This window comes from Salmo trutta, chromosome 22 (genome assembly GCF_901001165.1).
Source record: "Salmo trutta chromosome 22, fSalTru1.1, whole genome shotgun sequence".
Classification (NCBI taxonomy): Eukaryota; Metazoa; Chordata; class Actinopteri; order Salmoniformes; family Salmonidae; genus Salmo; species Salmo trutta.
The window spans coordinates 22,470,501-22,489,160 of record NC_042978.1 but is presented as its reverse complement, the minus strand read 5'-3'; the positions used below and the strand labels follow the sequence as shown (position 1 = coordinate 22,489,160).

Here is an 18,660-nt window from a genome sequence, read left to right as displayed (position 1 = left end):
TGACCGTGTCACCAGCAAAGCACCCCCACACCATCACACCTCCTTCTCCATGCTTCAAGGGGGGAACCACACATGCGGAGATCATCCGTTCACCTACTCTGTCTCACAAAGACTGTAACACAACAAAATGTATAATAGGTCAAGCTGTATGAATACTTTCTGAAGGCACTGTAGATTTGTCCTTTTCATTGAAAGCAAGTCTAAGAAGTGGTAGATCTCTTCCATTTTGCTATTTCTATGCTTCCCATTCTTAAGTTTTGTTTTTGCGTCTTTTATTTTCGGTTTTCTACAGCAGCTTAAAATACATCTTTGGTACAATGATTCTCTTCAGTATGCATTGCTTGTTTGTCACACAAACGGAAATTCGGCAAACTATACAATTTTTTGCAACAAGGAATCACTGTAATCATAATTGGATATGTATTGCACTGTACTCATTGCACTGCAACGACTCACACATTAACAGGCTGCTGATATTATGGACTTGGTTTCTCAGAATAGGTAGTTTCAAATCAAAAGAGCAGAATAAGATGAAATGGTCTTGACTATATGTCATGGAACATATTATGCTCCTGAAGTAGATACTGTAGCTTTGCTCTTTTAAATCTGAAAGGAGCGTGACACGCTTCTACTGTTCTTTGGTAACTAAGACATTAGCATTCTGCAGACTTTGGCCTCCTGTCCTGTCGCAGGCATCATATGCCTTTGAAAAAGTAGATGGGCTGACCTTATAGGCTTTGCCAAGGTAGAGTAAGATCTGCAAGATGAGTAAATGTGGTGAGCTCTCCCACTAAAGCTACCCCCGTGCTTCCTCCCGCTTACTCTCCAGTGTCCTTGATTTAGAGTGCTGCTTCTCTGAGGTCCAAATTGTCCTTCATGCCAAGCTAGATTTGTGAGCGGTATGCCAAACACTTAAGTAAATGTGTTTTTCAATCTATCAGCTCCCCTACTGCCCCCTCCCCACGACCAAATCCCCCATGCTTGCTAGAGCCTTCCTTCTCTCTGTCTTCTACTTCTGCCTGTCATGCTGTTGTTGCCACCATCCTATAGAGCATCATCCCTCACAGGCCTCGATAAATAACCCTCTACCTTTGCCCCTGAGTTGCGCTGAATCACATTTGTTAAACCATCCCCTGCAGTGAGGGAATTTATGCTCTTGCTATTTGCTGTAGGGGATTGAGTTTTAAAATGCACAGTACAAGCCTGAGTGCTAGAAGGCTTTGGATTACAACAAAAACCCCAGACCGGATATTTACACCATTAATTTGTTTTAGAAAATAGTGATGAATAATTTCTACTGAGAAGTCTCCAACTGCAAATCTGTACTGCAGTCCTTGGCCAAACAAGTACTGAATTGTATTGAAAGAATGACACAACAGGAAAAGTATTTGTCATTTTATGTCATTTTTTTAATGTCATTTTAGATGGAAATTGAAAAAAAGGGTCCGATCTTTAAGAGGTTTTAAAGACCATTAAAGAAAATGGGGCATTTAATTTGCAGAGTTCCCTAGCTCCCCAAAAGGAGTTGTTTTGCATATGAATGAAGATTGATCAGGGCTTCTTGTACACACAGAGGCATATACTAGTTGAGGAGTGAAATAGTAACTTCATTAAAAATGAATAACTGTTTCTCTTTTGGTTATACTCCATTGCTCTAGAGCCTGGTACAACGGAAAATGCCCAGATGACCAGGTAAGAAGTCTTCTCTGAAATCGCCATTATCCAGATGGCACCATTAACGATTAAGCCAGTACATTTTCCTTTTATAATTGACTCCATAGGCTATTAAGCAGGTTGGCACAAGGTTGGCTCTGTGAAACTTGTCCAGATGTTCTCCTGCAGACAGCCGTGCGTCAAGTGGAGATTTATTTCGGGGAGTGCAGGTTGTTGTTGTGGATGCACGCGGTGGGTCCAAGGCTGTGTACAGATGGACAGAGGGGTGGGTGGTGGAAGAAGTCAGACTCAATTATATCAATGTCTCTATCAGTCTGGCTGCCCCCCTCTGCTCTCTCCCTCTTTCTGCAACCTCAGGGAATGATCTGATACTGTTCTCCTTCCTGTTAGAAATATTTGTCTGTTTTGGTTTTATTTACAGATGTATTTAGCTGTCACTTCCTGTATACATAAACAGAGAGTTGTTTAAAATGTTGACTTTAGATGATGCTGATAGATAGATACATTTTTGTCAAGAGCAGTATAACGCTCATCAAGTATCATGCAACATGAGTTGACAATGTTTGTGTTAAGTTTTAGCATGTCAATGATTGGTGTTATTATTGAAGATGTGTCATAGGATGATGAACAGTAGTCTATTTGTTATGATGTAGACTTAGATATGGCCCAAAGATCATGTTTGTGGTAGTCACCTCATACAAGTACTTGGGAGTTTAGCTAGTTGGTAAACTGTCTTTCTCTCATCACATATCAAAACTGCAGGCTAAAGTTAAATCTGGACTTGGTTTCCTCTATCGTAATCGCTCCTCTTTCACCCCAGTTGCCAAACTAACCATGATTCAGATGGCCATCCTACCCATGCTAGATTACAGAGACATAATTTACAGATTGGCAGGTAAGGGTGCTCTCGAGCGGCTAGATGTTCTTCACCGTTCGGCCATCAGATTTGCCACCAAGGCTCCTTATAGGACACATCACTGCACTCTATACTCTTCTGTAAACTGGTCATCTCTGTAAACCCGTCGCAAGACCCACTGGTTGATGCTTATTTATAAAACCCTCTTAGGCCTCACTCCCCCCTCACTCCCCCCTATCTGAGAGATCTACTGCAGACCTCATCTTCCACATACAAAACCTGTTCTGCCAGTCACATTCTGTTAAAGGTCCCCAAAACACACAAATCCCTGGGTCGCTCGTCTTTTCAGTTCGCTGCAGCTAGTGACTGGAACGAACTGCAACAAACACTCAAACATTCAAAGACTCATTCATGGACACACTCACTGACAGTTGTGGCTGCTTTGTGTGATGTATTGTTGTCTCTACCTTCTTGCCCTTGGTGCTGTTGTCTGTGCCCAATAATGTTTGTACCATGTTTTGTGCTGCTACCATGTTGTGTTGCTACCATGCTGTGCTGTCATGTGTTGCTGCCTTACTATGTTGTTGTCTTAGGTCTGTCTTTATGTAGTGTTGTGTTGTCTCTCTTGTCATGATGTGTGTTTTATCCTTTATTTTTAATCCCAGCCCCCGTCCCCGCAGGAGGCCTTTTGCCTTTTGGTAGGCCGTCCTTATAAATACGAATTTGTTCTTAACTGACTTGCCTAGTTAAATAAAGGTTAAATAGATAAAGTTTTTTTTTAAATTTTTTTAAACAAAACCAACATCATGATTAGAATGGCAGTCTATGCTCAATATATCCATTGTGAGTTGATAAATCCTCCCACAAGGAGGTAAATATAGTATAAATGTTTGCTTTCTCTCAATAATAGATGTGCTAATCTTATAAAAACATTCCATGTTCACTTTGGATTTGTCTGTCAGGCCCCATATTGAGTAGCGTACCATACCAGCTTTCAGACTCCAGACAATTTCTCCACAGTGTATTCAGCTTAGCAAAGCATAATGAAGACAATTTACAGCTATGAACCAAGCTAGCACATAACGTTCTGAGAACCAAATGTTTTTTAGAGCTCGGCGAGAGCGTCGTTCTATGGTTATTTTGCATGCAACCATCCCACAACTTTCTGGGAATGGTGCAGGATAGTTGCTTGGCTTTGGAACATTCTCAGTAAATTTAAGGAACTTGACAAAAAAACTAAACAATTTATTGGTATTTAATTACGAAACGTTTTCTAAACCAGGGTTTCCCAAACTTTTTCACTCGGACCCGTGGCAAAAATCAAGAACATCCCGTGCCCCCCGTGCGTGGGTACACGCTATGTCTATTTCATGATACAAACGGTTCATGAGCACTGTTCATGACACAAACTGTTTGCACCCTTCTTGTTGGTGGTGAGAATTCTTCAGGTTTAAGGCTTATTATTATTATTTTTTAAAGCACATTATTTGCTATTCTATACATTTTGCCATATCTAATGTGTATTCATGTGATATTTGAGTGACAAAAAAATTACAACAATATCTATGGGCTAAAAAATCTAAATCAAAAGATTTTAGCTGACATAGGCAAGTTATAAATAGCTCTATAAGGTATGCAATGACTAACATGACAAGAGGAACTGATGATGCTCTAACCTTGTGTATTCTACTATTACAAGTTTCAAGAGTAAGTTAAAAGCCAGACTTGAGTTCCTTTAAAAAAATAAATATATATATATTATTTTTTTGCCGACCCCTCACACCCCACAGTTTGGTAACCACTATCCTAAAAGTTCAAACATGGTTTCATTTCATTTCAAATTTGGCAGTGTTCTGGGAACGTTCTCCAACTGGTTTGACATTGGGAATATTCTCAAATCGTTAAACACTTCGGCATAACATTTCCTACAGGTTTCCTTATGGTTCTATTTAAAGTAATGTTCTCAAATTGTTTCAAGAATGTTCAGAAACAACATTCTTCTGTGGGAACTTCAGGGTTTCACCTTAGTATATACTTTATGTATGTACTTTTTCGATACTATAGTAGAACATGAAAAAGGTTTGGTTCTAGAATTATTGTTTATTTTGGTAATTCTGTCAAATGTGTCTCACGTCATATACCGATTCAGAGGATATAATCTGTCTAGTAATTTTTCTGAATCTTCTCAATGGGCAGTAGCTAGCCAGGCTGTTCTTGCACATATAGCTGACACAGCGCAAGCCACTTTTGAGAAGCAAGCAAGAAGAGAGAGAAAATGCAGATTGCATGGCTTCTTCTAAAGAAAATATCATACCTTCATGCCGCAGCTTGTTGACAAAACAGGCTCCGTAAGCAAACTATGGAAATACTTTGATTACATAGCTTTGATTACATTACTCACGTTAAGCATCTCCAATCCAAAAGTAAAACTAGAATCGGCTTACTATTTTGCAACAAGGCCTCGTTCACTCGTGCCGCCAAACATACCCTCGTAAACCTGACTATCCTACCGATCCTTGACTTCGGCGATGTCATTTACAAAATAGCCCCTAACACTCTACTCAGCAAACTGAGTAGAGTGTTACTACCCACCACTGACTATTACTACCCACCACTGCGACCTCTATGCTCTCGTTGGCTGGCCCTCACTACATATCCGTCATCAAACCCACTGGCTTCAGGTCATCTATAAGCCTTTGCTAGGTAAAGCCCCGCCTTATCTCAGCTCACTGGTCACCATAGCAACACCCACCCGTAGCATGCGCTCCAGCAGGTATATTTCACTGGTCATCTCCAAAGCCAACACTTTCTTTGGCCGCCTTTCCTTCCAGTTCTCTGCTGCCAATGACTGGAACGAATTGCAAAAATCTCTGAAGCTGGAGTCTTATATCTCCCTCTCTAACTTTAAGCATCAGCTGTCAGAGCAGCTTACCGATCACTGTACCTGTACACAGCCAATCTGTAAATAGCACACCCAACTACCTCATCCCCATATTATTACTTACCCTCTTGCTCTTTTGCACCCCAGTATCTCTGCTTGCACATCATCTTCTGCACATATATCACTCCAGTATTAATGCTAAATTGTAATTATTTTCATCTCAATGGCCTATTTATTGCCTTGCTCCCTACTCTTCTACATTTTCACACACTGTACATAGATCTTTCTATTTTTCTTTTTTTTGTGTTATTGACAGTACGTTTGTTTATGTGTAACTCTGTGTTGTTGTTTTTGTCGCACTGCTGTGCTTTATCTTGGCCAGGTCACAGTTGTAAATGAGAACTTGTTCTCAACTGGCCTACCTGGTAAAATAAAGTTGAAATAAGTCAAATAAAAATAAACATAGCATGATACAAACTGTTTACATAGCAGATGATGAGGGACAGCCCACCAAAATAACTAAGCATAATGTGTTACTAAGCAGTGCACTGCAAGGGAGGTTCTAAAACTACACTACCGTTCAAAAGTTTGGGGTCACTTAGAAATGTTCTTGATTTAGAAGGATAAGCAATTTGTTTGTCCATTAAAATAACATTGATCAGAAATATAGTGTAGACGTTGTTAATGTTGTAAATGACTATTGTAGCTGGAAAGGGCTGATTTTTAATGGAATATTTACATAGGCGTTCAGAGGCCCATTATCAGCAACCATCACTCCTGTGTTCCAATGGCACATTGTGTTAGCTAATCCAAGTTTATCATTTTAAAAGGCTAATCAGCACAGCTGAAAACTGTTGTCCTGATTAAAGAAGCAATAAATCTGGCCTTCTTTAGACTAGTTGAGTATCTGGAGCATCAGCATTTGTGGGTTCGATTACAGGCTCAAAATGGCCAGAAACAGAGACTTTCTTCTGAAATTTGTCAGTCTATTCTTGTTCTGAGAAATGAAGGCTAGAAACTGAAGACCTCGTGCAACGATGTGTACTACTCCCTTCACAGAACAGCGCAAAATGGCTCTAACCAGAATAGAAAGAGGAGTGGGAGGCCCCGGTGCACAACTGAGCAAGAGGACAAGTACATTAGAGTGTCTAGTTTGAGAAACAGACACCTCACAAGTTCTCAACTGGCAGCTTCATTAAATAGTACCCGCAAAACACCAGTCTCAACGTCAACAGTGAAGAGGCGACTCCGAGATGGTGGCCTTCTAGGCAGAGTTGCAAAGAAAAAGCCATATCTCAGACTGGCCAATAAAAATAAAATATTAAAATGGGCAAAAGAACACAGACACTGGACAGAGGAACTCTCAATTAGCCTTTTTAAATGATAAACTATGATTAGCTAACACAACATGCCTTTGGAACACAGGAGTGATGGTTGCTGATAATGGGCCTCTGTACACCTATGTAGATATTACATAAAAAATCTGTTGTTTCCAGCTACAATAGTTATTTACAAAATTAACAATGTCTACACCGTATTTCTGATCAATTTGATGTTATTTTAATGGACAAAAAAAAGAGCCTTTCTTTCAAAAACACAGACATTTCTAATTGTCCCCAAACTTTTGAACGGTAGTGTACATAAAAAAACTATTTTACACATGGCATTTGCATCATAACGATGTCATTACTTTGCTAAACTACTCATTTAATTCATTAAATGGTTGAGCTATAATGAATAATTAATTATTGGTGTAATGAATGTAATTTGATATATATATTATATATTATTATGGCAATAGATGAGCAAATTAACCCTGATATGTGTCAAATTACATTTTAAAACAGTTTAGATGTAATTGTACAATTATTTTGTCTGCTCTGAGTCCTCATTATGGTTTTGCATAAGGAACATTTAAGGTATTCTACTGTTATTTATTATGGTGTTTTATTTTAGCCAAAAATTGAATATGGAATATAATTTATATTTTTATTTGTTTTACCAGTTATCATCAACATATTGTTGTTGATAAATAAAAATAAATATAACATAGAAATAAATATAACTAATTTTGTACATAATGTTTCTGCCACTGTCTCTTATGACTGAAAAGAGCTTCTGGATATCAGAACAGCGATTACGCACCTCGTACTGGATGAAGATTTTTTCTTTAACGAGTCGGACGCAAAGGATTTACTTCAGACCCCGGAAAGGTCCAAACCCCGTCATTTGCATGAAGAAGAGACGGAGATATAGGGGACATAGGTTGGGGTGCCTTGTAAGAATCCGACGGCGAGTGGGTAACACGCCTCTACCACCCATCCTGTTAGCCAACGTGCAATCATTAGATAATAAACTGAATGAGCTCCGATCAAGACTATCCTACCAACGGCACATTAAACACTGTAATATCTTATGTTTCACCAAGTCGTGGCTGAACGACGACATGGCAGCAGGCTGGGTTTTCAGTGCATCGGCAAGATACAATAGCTGCCTCCGGTAAGACAAGGGGTGGCAGTCTGTGTCTGTCACAGTTTCTGTGTTATTTGATTGTTGTTTCCTTAGGTTACAGCTGGAGGGCACCCTTACCCTGTTTTCTAGTTTCCAGGTTACCCTGATTATTACTTATTGGATTCACGTGTCTTTAATTACCTTCTCTGTTCACCTGGTTGCCTTATTATTTAGGTTCCTCAGTTGGCCTGTATCTTTGCTTGGGTCTTATGTTTTATTAGTGAGCTCTTGTTCGGTTGCCTTGTTTCTGTTAAGACTCTAAGTAAAAGTTATGGATTTACCCTTACCTCTGCTTGCTGTGGTTCTCTGCGCCTGGGTTCGAGTTTGTACGAGCATTATTGTTAGTGTCTATTTGTCAATAACTGCTGGTGCGCAAAATCTAATATTAAAGAAGTCTCAAGGTTTTGCTCACCTGAGGTAGAGTATCTCATGATTAGCTGTAGACCACACTATTTACCAAGAGAGTTTTCATCTATATTTTTCGTAGATTTCTATTTACCACCACAAATCAATGCTGGCACTAAGACCGCACTCAACGAGCTGTATAAGGCCATAAGCAACATTCACAAGGCCGTGGGGCCAGACGGATTACAGGGCGTGTACTCAAAGCATGCGCGGACCAACTGGCAAGTGTCTTCACTAACATTTTCAATCTCTCCCTGGCCGAGTCTGTAATACCTACATGTTTCAAACAGACCACCATAGTCCCTGTGGCCAAGAACACCAAGGTAACCTGCCTAAATGACTATTGACCCGAAGCACTCATGTCTGTAGCCATGAAGTGCTTTGAAAGGCTGGTCATGGCTCACATCAACACCATTATCCTAGAAACCCTAGGCCCACTCCAATTTGCATACTGCCCCAACAGATCCACAGATGACGCAATCTCAATCTCACTCCACATTGCTCTTTCCCACCTGGACAAAAGGAACATCTATGTGAGAATGCTGTTCTTTGACTACAGCCCAGCGTTCAACACCATAGTGCCCACAAAGCTCATCACTAAGCTAAGGAACCTGGGACTAAACACCTCCCTCTGCAACTGAATCCTGGACTTCCTGACGGGTCACCCCCAGGTGGTAAGGGTTGGCAACAACACATCTGCCACACTGATCCGCAACACCAGGGCCCCTCAGGTGTGAGTGCTCAGTCCCCTCCTGTACTCCTTGTTCACCCACGACTGCGTGGCCAAGCATGACTCCAACACCATCACTAAGTTTGCTGAAGACACATCAGTGGTAGGCCTAATCCCAGATAACGATGAGACAGCCTATAGGGAGGTGTTCCGAGACCTGGCAATGTGGTGCCAGGACAACAACCTCTCCCTCAATGTGAGCAAGACAAAGGAGATGATTGTGGACTACAGGAAAAGGAGGGCCGAACTGGCCCCCATTAAAATGGCGACTGTGCTGTAGTGGAGCAGGTCGAGAGTTCAAGTTCCTTGGTGTCACATTACCAACAAACTATCATGGTCCAAACACACCAAGACAGTCGTGAAGAGGGCACGACAACACCTTTTCCCCCTCAGGAGACTGAAAATATTTGGCATGGGTACCCAGATCCTCAAAAAGTTATACAGCTGCACCATCAAGAGCATCCTGACCGGTTGCATCACCGCCTGGTATGGCAACTGCTCGGCATTCGACCGTAAGGCGCTACAGAGGATAATGCATACGGATCAGTACATCACTGGGGCCAAGCTTCCTGCCATCCAGGACCTCTTTACCAGGAGGTGTCAGAGGAAAGCTCTAAAAATAGCCAAAGACTCCAGCCACCCTAGTCATAGACTGTTTTCTCTGGTTCCGCACGGCAAGCGGTACCGGAGCGCCAAGTCTAGGTCCAAGAGGCTTCTAAACAGCTTCTACCCCCAAGCCATAAGACTCCTGAACAGCTAATCAAATGGCTACCTGGACTATTTGCATCCCCCCCATTTTTACGCTGCTGCTACTCTGTTTATTATCTATGCATAGTCACCTTACCTCTACCTACATGTACAAATGACCTCAATTAGCTCGACTAACCTGTGCCCCCGCACATTGACTCTATACCGGTACCTCCTGTATATAGCCTCGCTACTGTTATTTTATTGTTGCTCTTGAATTGTTGGTTAAGGGCTTGTAAGTAAGCATTTCACTGTAAGGTCTAAACCAGTTGTATTCGGGGTATGTGACAAATAATATTTTATTTGATTATTATACTAAACCTGGTATCGGTATCGAAGTCAAAAATCTGCGAATCGTTTCCTCAGGGTTCTATTTCAAGGCATGTTCTCAAATTGTTTGAAAGCATTAAGAAAACTTTCCAAAAAAGCACAAGAAAACTTTTGTAAAGTTCAAGGCAAGGTTATTATACTAAATTAAAACTGAAACTAAAATAGGGAAAACTATTTAAACACTCATCATTATACAAGTGTCCTACATCATTTAAAAGCTTAACTTCTTGTTAATCCAGACGCTTTGTCAGATTTCAAAAAGGCTTTACGGCGAAAGCATACCATGCGATTATCTGAGGACAGCGCCCGCGTACAAAAGCATTACAAACATTTTCCAAACAAGCAGAGGTGTCATGAAAGTCAGAAATAGCGGTAAAATAAATCACTTACCTTTGAAGATCTTCCTCTGTTTGCAATCCCAAGGGTCCCAGCTACACATCAAATGGTCGTTTTGTTTGATCAAGTCCTTCTTTATATCCCCAAAAAGTCAGTTTAGCTGTCGCGCTTGATTCAGTAACCCACCTGTTTCCCACGTTCAACATGCATACAAAGGAATCCCAAAAGTTACCAATAAACTTTGTCCAAACAAGTCAAACAACGTTTCTAATCAATCCTCAGGTACCCTAATATGTAAATAAACGATAAAATTTAAGATGGAGAATAGTATGTTCATTACCGGAGATAAATAACGAAGTGCGCGCCCTAATCCTGTCAAAATGGGAGCCACCTACAAAAACTACAAATTCTAGCTAATTTTTCAAAAAACAAGCCTGAAACTATTTCTAAAGACTGTTGACATCTAGTGGAAGCCCTAGAAACTGCAATCTGGGAGGTATTACTTTGATTTTCCCAATAACAAGGATTAGAATGGGCAGACACAGAGGAATCTTGGTTCGTATATAGCTGGCACTAAGAATGCTTAGTCATGGCTGGTTCCACACCCCTCCCATGCAGATTGGGGGGCACCACAAGCCATCCTGTGTTCATCCTGTGGTCATCTGCACCCGGTGCCGTTTCCCAGATGCAAGAATGATTAGACACAATAAGGGTTTTGTTCTATTCCTCCAGGCTATCTCTATCTCGGTTACACCCACCACATCTTATCTATGGAATGCCAGCTGTAGGTCAGTTGTCAGCTCAAGCCCCAGAGGCCCAACTCAGCCCAACAGACACAGATGAGAGAGTACTCATCATTGCTATTCGATGCAAAAACAGTATTAAACAATCTTGTAATTTTTCTCTCACATCGGGAACCACACATGCGGAGGTCATCCATTCACCTACTCTGCATCTCACAAAGACATGGTGGTTGGAACCAAAAATCTCAAATTTGCACTAATCAGACCAAAGGACAGATTTCCACTCGTCTAATATCCATTGCTCGTGTTTCTTGGCCCAAGCAAGTCTTCTTCTTATTGGTGTCCTTTACTAGTGGTTCGACCATGAAGGCCGTATTCACGTAGTCTCCTCTGAACAGTTGATGTTAAGATGTGTCGGTTACTTGAACTCTGTGAAGCATTTACTTGGGCTTCAATTTCTGAGTCTAGTTACTCTTATGAACTTATCCTCTGCGGCAGAGGTAACTCTGGGTCTTCCTTTCCTGTGGCAGGCCTCATGAGAGCCAGTTTCATCATAGCGCTGGATGGTTTTTGCGACTGCACTTGAAGAAACATTCAAAGTTCTTAAAATGTTCCGCATTGACTGACTTTCATGTCTTAAAATAATGATGGACTGTCATTTCTCTTTGGTTATTTGAGCTGTTCTTGCCATAATATGGACTTGGTATTTTACCTAATAGGGCTATCTTGTTTACCACCTCTACCTTGTCACAACTGATTGGCTTAAACGCATTAAAAAGGAAAGAAATTCCACAAATGAACTTTTAACAAGACACACCCGTTAATTGAAATGCATTCCAGGTCACTACCTCATGAAGCTGGTTGAGAGAATGCCAAGAGTGTGCAAAGCTGTCATCAAGGCAATGGGTGGAGGAATCTAAAATATCAAATATATTTTGATTTGTTTAATACTTTTTTAGTTACTACATGATTCCATATGTGTTTTTTTCATAGTTTTGATGTCTTCACTATTATTCTACAATGTCGAAAATTTTGAAAGTGAAGAAAAACCCTTGAATGAGTAGGTTTGTCCAAACTTTTGACTGGTACTTTATGTTCCCACAACTTCTAAGGAGCCTAATGTTCTAGCTGGATATGTTGCACTATATTTGTGAAAATTCATTATTTGTCTAAAACCATGCCTTTTCCTCATCTGGGTACTCACTCAGACTAGGCTGAGTGAGTAGTGACTTGGCTGAGTCAGACAAGCTTTCACAGACTTCTACACAATCTTCTCAGCTATGGGAAGCATAATAAAGACAATTTAGAGATGTGAATGCAAAACATTTTTTGTGAAAATAGTTTAGTCTGATCTAAATCATGCATTTTCCTCTGTCTGGGTGCTCAGACTAGGCTGTAGATATAAGCTACAGCTGGGGCTTGATTCCGAGAACATGCTGTACAGCTTGGTTGTCTAATGTCAGTGTTCTTTTACTGATCAGACTTTCAGCAATTCCTTTATAGTACAAAAATAACCAAAATGCTATTGATTATTCAATACTCTGTCTGGTTTGAAAGCAGAGAGCCAGGCTACTGTTTCCACCCACTATTAGTAAACAAATCAATGCAACAGATTTAGCCCGATGTCAATTCATGCTGATCAGCCCTTTACCTGACTTTCAAGACCAGCTTAGAAAACAGGCTTACATGATACACAATATTCTCTATAAAAAAGTGATTCAGAAATGGAGAGATTTGATTGTCATCTGCTGATAATACTTAACTTTATTGCAGATTTTGTTGAACTATCTGGGTGTTTATTTCAAACATATTGTAGATTCCTTAAATTAAATCAAATGTAATTGGTGCGCCGAATGAAACAGGTTGTAAGGGCTGTCTTCGTCGTCAGATGAAACAGAGAAGTTATCGTCGGAAAAGGTGGACCAATACGCAGCGGAGGATGTGTTCATCATTAGTGTTTTAATGAAAAAAGAGAACACTACAAAAATTAACAAAAGACGACAGCAAACAGTTCTGTTAGGAAAACACACTAACAAAATACAATTACCCACAAAACCCAAAGGAAAAACATGCTCCTTATGTGTGACTCCCAATCAACAACAACGAACTTCAGCTGTGCCTGATTGGGAGCCACACACGGCCCAAAACACAGAAATACAAAAACCTAGAAAAAGAACATAGAACGCCCACCCAATGTAACACCCTGGCCTAACCAAAATAAAGAACAAAAAACCCCTCTCTATGGCCAGGGCGTTACACAGGTGTAGGCTTTACAGTGAAATGCTTACTTACGAGCCCATTCCCAACAATGCAGAGTTAAAAAAGTAAGACAAATATTTGCTAAATAAAATGAAATAATAACACAATAAAAACAATAATGAGGGTATATACAAGGAGTACCAGTAATGAGTCAATGTGTGGGTACGAGGTAGTTGAGGTTATAAAGTATGTACATTTGGGTAGGGGTAAATGTGTCTAGGCAATCAGGATATCTAATAAACAGAGTAGCAGCAGCATTTGTGAAGAGTGTGAAAGTGTCTGTCTGAGTGTGTGTGTGTGTGTGTGTGTGCGTGTGTGTGTGTGTGTGTGTATGTGTGTGTGATGGAGTGCCAGTGTTAGAGGTCGACCGATTAATCGGCATGGCGGATTAATTTGGTCCGATTTCAAGTTTTCATAACAATTGGTAATCGGCCTTTTTGGACGCCGATTATGGCCGATTACATTGCAATCCACGAGGAAACTGCGTGGCAGGCTGACCACCTGTTACGCGAGTGCAGCGTCAAAATGACCTTGTGACTGCAAGGAGCCACGGTAAGTTGCTAGCTAGCATTGAACTTGTCTTATAAAAAACAATCTATCTTCACATAATCACAAGTTAACTACACATGGTTGATGATATTACTAGGTTAACTAGATTGTCCTGTGTTGCATATAATCAATGCGGTGCCTGTTAATTTATCATCGAATCACAGCCTACTTCAACTTCGCCAAACAGGTGATGATTTAACAAATCAATGCCTTTGTTAAAATCAATACACTGAAGCACGTATTTTTAAACATTAATATTTAGTTCAAAGAAATTCATGTTAGCAGGCAATATTAGATAGGGAAATTATGTCACTTCTCTTGTGTTCAGTGCAAGCAGAGTCAGGGTATATGCAACAGTTTGGGCCGCCTGGCTCGTTGCGAACTGTGAACTAATTTGCCAGAATTTTACATAATTATGATGTAACATTGAAGGTTGTGCAATGTAACAGCAATATTTAGACTTAGGGTTGCCACCCGTTCGATAAAATACGGAACGGTTTTGTTTTCGAAATGATAGTTTCTGGATTTGACCATATTAATGAGCAAAGGCTCGTATTTCTGTGTTTATTACATTATAATTAAGTCTATGATTTGATATATGACAGAGCAGTCTGACTAAGCGGTGGTAGGCAGCAGCAGGCTCGTAAGCATTCATTCAAACAGCACTTTACTGCGTTTGCCAGCAGCTCCTAGCAATGCTTGAAGCACAGCGCTGTTTATGACTTCAAGTCTATCAACTCCTGAGATTAGGCTGGCAATACTAAAGTGCCTATAAGAACATCCAATAGTCAAAGGTATATGAAATACAAATGGTATAGAGAGAAATAGTTGACGCGTCATAATTCCTATATTAACTACAACCTAAAACTTCTTAACTGGGAATATTGAACCACCAGCTTTCATATGTTCTCACGTTCCGAGCAAGGAACTTAAACGTTAGCTTTTTTACATGACACATATTGCACTTTTACTTTCTTCTCCAACACTGTGTTTTTGCAGTATTTTAACCAAATTGAACATGTTTCATTATTTATTTGAGACTAAATAGATTTTATTTATGTATTATATTAAGTTAAAATAAAAGTGTTCATTGTTCATTCAGTATTGAGACTGAATGAGACTGAGCACGCACCCCTGAGGGGCCCCCGTGTTGAGGGTCATCGTGGCGGATGTGTTGTTGCCTACCCTCACCACCTGAGAGCGGTCCGTCAGGAAGTCCAGGATCCAGTTGCAGAGGGAGGTGTTCAGTCCCAGGGTCCTTAGCTTAGTGATGAGCTTCGAGGGCACTATGGTGTTGAACGCTGATCTGTAGTCAATGAACAGCATTCTCACATAGGTGTTCCCCTTTTCTCCAGGTGGGAAAGGGCAGTGTGGAGTGCAATAGAGATTGCGTCATCTGTGGATCTGTTGGGGCGGTATGCAAATTGGAATGGGTCCAGGGTTTCTGGGATGATGGTGTGGATGTGAGTCAAGACCAGCCTTTCAAAGCATTTCATGGGTACAGATGTGAGTGCTATGGGGCGGTAGTCATTTAGACAGATTACCTTGGTGTTCTTAGGCACAGGGACTATGGTGGTTTGCTTTAAACATGTTTACTGAACAAAAATATAAACGCAACATGCAACAATTTAAACCATTTTACTGAGTTACAGTTCATATAAGGAAATCAGTCAATTGAAATCATCAGCTGTTCGGATGGCTGGTCACAGATGATCCTGCAGTTGAAGCAGCTGAATGTGGAGATCCTGGGCTGTAGTGGTTACACGTGGTCTGCGGTTGTGAGGCCGGTTGGACATACCTCCAAATTCTCTAAAATTACGTTAGAGGTGGCTTATGGTAGAGAAATTAACATTAAATTATCTGGCAACAGCTCTGGTGGACATTCCTGCAGTCAACATGCCAATTGCAAGGTCCCTCGAAATTTGAGACATCTGTGGCATTATGTTGTGTGACAAAACTGCACATTTTGGAGTGGCCTTTTATTGTCCCCAGCACAAGGTGCACCTGTGTAATGACAATGCTGTTTAATCAACTTCTTGATATGCCACACCTGTCAGTATTATCTTGACAATGGAGAAATGCTTACTAACAGGGATGTAAACAAATTTAAACAATATTTTATCTCCGCTCATGAAACACAGGACCAACACTTTACATGTTTAGATCCGTTTATATTTTTGTTCAGTATAGGTATTACAGAATGAGTCAGAGAGAGGTTGAAAATGTGCATGTCATGGTAATCCGTCTGGCCCTGCGGCCTTGTGAATGCTAACCTGTATAAAGGTCTTACTCACATTGGCTACGAGAGCGTGATCATACAGTTGTCCAGAACAGCTGGTGCTCTCACGCATGGTTTAGGGTTGCTTTCCTCAAAGCAAGCATTGAAGGCATTTAGCTCGTATGGTAGGCTTGCGTCACTGGGCAGCTCTCGGCTGGTTTTCCCTTTGTAAGCCGTGATAGTTTACAAGCCCTGCCACATTTGACGAGCGTCAGAGCCTGTGTAGTAGGATTCAATCTTAGTCCTGTATTGACAGTTTGTCTGTTTGCCTGTTTGATGATTCATCAGAGGCCATAGTGGGATTTCTTAAAAGCTTCCGGATTAGTGAAACCGGCAGCTCTAGCCTTCAGCTCAGTGTGGATGTTGCCTGTAATCCATGGCTTCTGGTTGGGATATGTACGTACGGTCACTGTTGGGACAATGTCGTCGATGCACTAATTAATGAAGCCGGTGACTTATCTGGTAAACTCCTCAATGCCATTGGATTAATCCCAGAACATATTCCACTGTGCTAGTGAAACAGTCCTGGAGCTAAGCATCTGCTTCATCTGACCACTTCCGTATTGAGCTGGTGCTTCCTTTTTGAGTTTTTGATCGTAAGCAGGAATCTGGAGGATAAAGTTATGGTCCGATTTCCCAAATGGAGGGTGGAGAAGAGCTTTGTATGCATCTCTGTGTGTGGAGTAAAGGTGATTTAGAGTTTGTTCCATCTAGTTGCACAGGTGATAGGCTGGTAGAAATGAGGTAAAACGGATTTCAGGTTTCCTGCATAAAAATCACCGGCCACTGGGAGTACCGCCTCTGGATGAGCATTTTCTTGTTTGCTTATGGCCCTATACAGCTGGGTGACATTGTTGTGCCTCATGCGTACAGTCTTAACACTTTTGTGTCGGTAGGAAATGATGGATCTCTGCTATGATAACGCAGCTCAGTTTGTTGCTGTAATCCAATTACTTTAGCAAGTTAATAATTCGGTATTGTGGTAATTATAAACTTACTTGTTTACCACCTGTAACGGAATTGAATTTGCTCGGTGAATAAGAGTAATATGATTGAGTATACAGAAAATCAATACAGTTCTGCTCATCATCTAAACAATATGTATGCTGAATGAATCGGTAACCTGAGGGAATAACTTTAATTAAATCTGGTAAAGCTATCTCTCTGTCCCCATCACTGTGTTGACAACAGTTCCATCTTGATTTGAGTTGCCGGGTATCAAAGGAATTTCCTGTAGTGCTCCGAGACAGGATTGTGTCGACGAACAGATCTGGGGAAGGGTATCAAAACAATTCTGCAGCATTGAAGGTCTCCAAGAAAACAGTGGCCTCCATCATTCTTAAATGGAAGAGGTTTGGAACCACCTAGACTCTTCCTAGAGCTGGCCGCCCAGCCAAACTGAGCAATCGGGGGAGAACGGCCTTGGTCAGGGAGGTGACCAAGAACCCAAATGGTCACAGAGTTCCTCTGTGGAGATGGGAGAACTTTCCAGAAGGACAACCATCTCTGGAGCACTTCACCAATCTGGCCTTTAAGGTAATGGCACACAGAAGCCACTCCTCAGTAAAAGGCACGACAGCCCGCTTGGAGTTTGCCAAAAGGCACCTAAAGGACTTATGAGAAACAAGATTATCTGGTCTGATGTAACCAAGATTGAACTCTTTGGCCTGAGTGCCAAGCGTCACATCTAGAGGAAACCTGGCACCACCCCTACGGTGAAGCATGGTGGTGGCAACATCATGTTTTTAGGATGTTTTTCAGTGGCAGGGACAGGGAGACTAGTCAGGATCGAGGGAAAGATGAATGGAGCAAAGTACAGAGCGATACTTGATGAAAACCTGCTCCAGAGCGCTCAGGAACTCAGACTGTGGCGAAGGTTCACTTTCCAGCAGGACAACAACCCTAAGCACACAGCCAATTCAACGCAGGAGTGACTTAGGGACAAGTGTCGGAATGTCCATGAGTGGCCCAGATAGAGCCCTGACTTGAACCCGATCGAACATCTCTGGAGAGACTTGAAAATAGCTGTGCAGCGACGCTCCCCATCCAACCTGACAGAACTTGACAGGATCTGCAGAGAAGAATGGAAGAAACTTCCCAAATACAGGTGTGCTAAGCTTGTAGTGTCATAACCAAGAAGACTGGATGCTGTAATCGCTGCCAAAAGTGCTTCAACAAAGTACTGAGTAAAGGGTCTGAATACTGACTGTACCAGTCAAAAGTTTGGACACCTACTCATTCCAGGGTTCGTCTTTATTTTTGCTATTTTCTACATTGTAGAATAATAGTGAAGACATTAAAACTATGAAATAACACATATGGAATCATGTAGTAACCACAAAAGTGTAAAACAAAATATAT

General features: G+C 41.1%; 1 protein-coding gene across 3 annotated transcripts in view; it reads left to right on the top strand.

Annotated features, from left to right (window-relative positions):
- Positions 1-18,660, top strand: part of agbl4 (AGBL carboxypeptidase 4) — a 405,619-nt gene that overhangs the window by 51,560 nt on the left and 335,399 nt on the right. The window contains exon 4 of one of the 3 annotated variants that reach the window (XM_029707236.1): positions 1,659-1,692. The exons of the other annotated variants lie outside the window; for them this stretch is intronic. Within the exon in view, the coding sequence (XP_029563096.1) occupies positions 1,659-1,692 (34 nt within the window). The remainder of the gene's footprint in view (positions 1-1,658; positions 1,693-18,660) is intronic. 3 annotated transcript variants of the gene reach the window in all.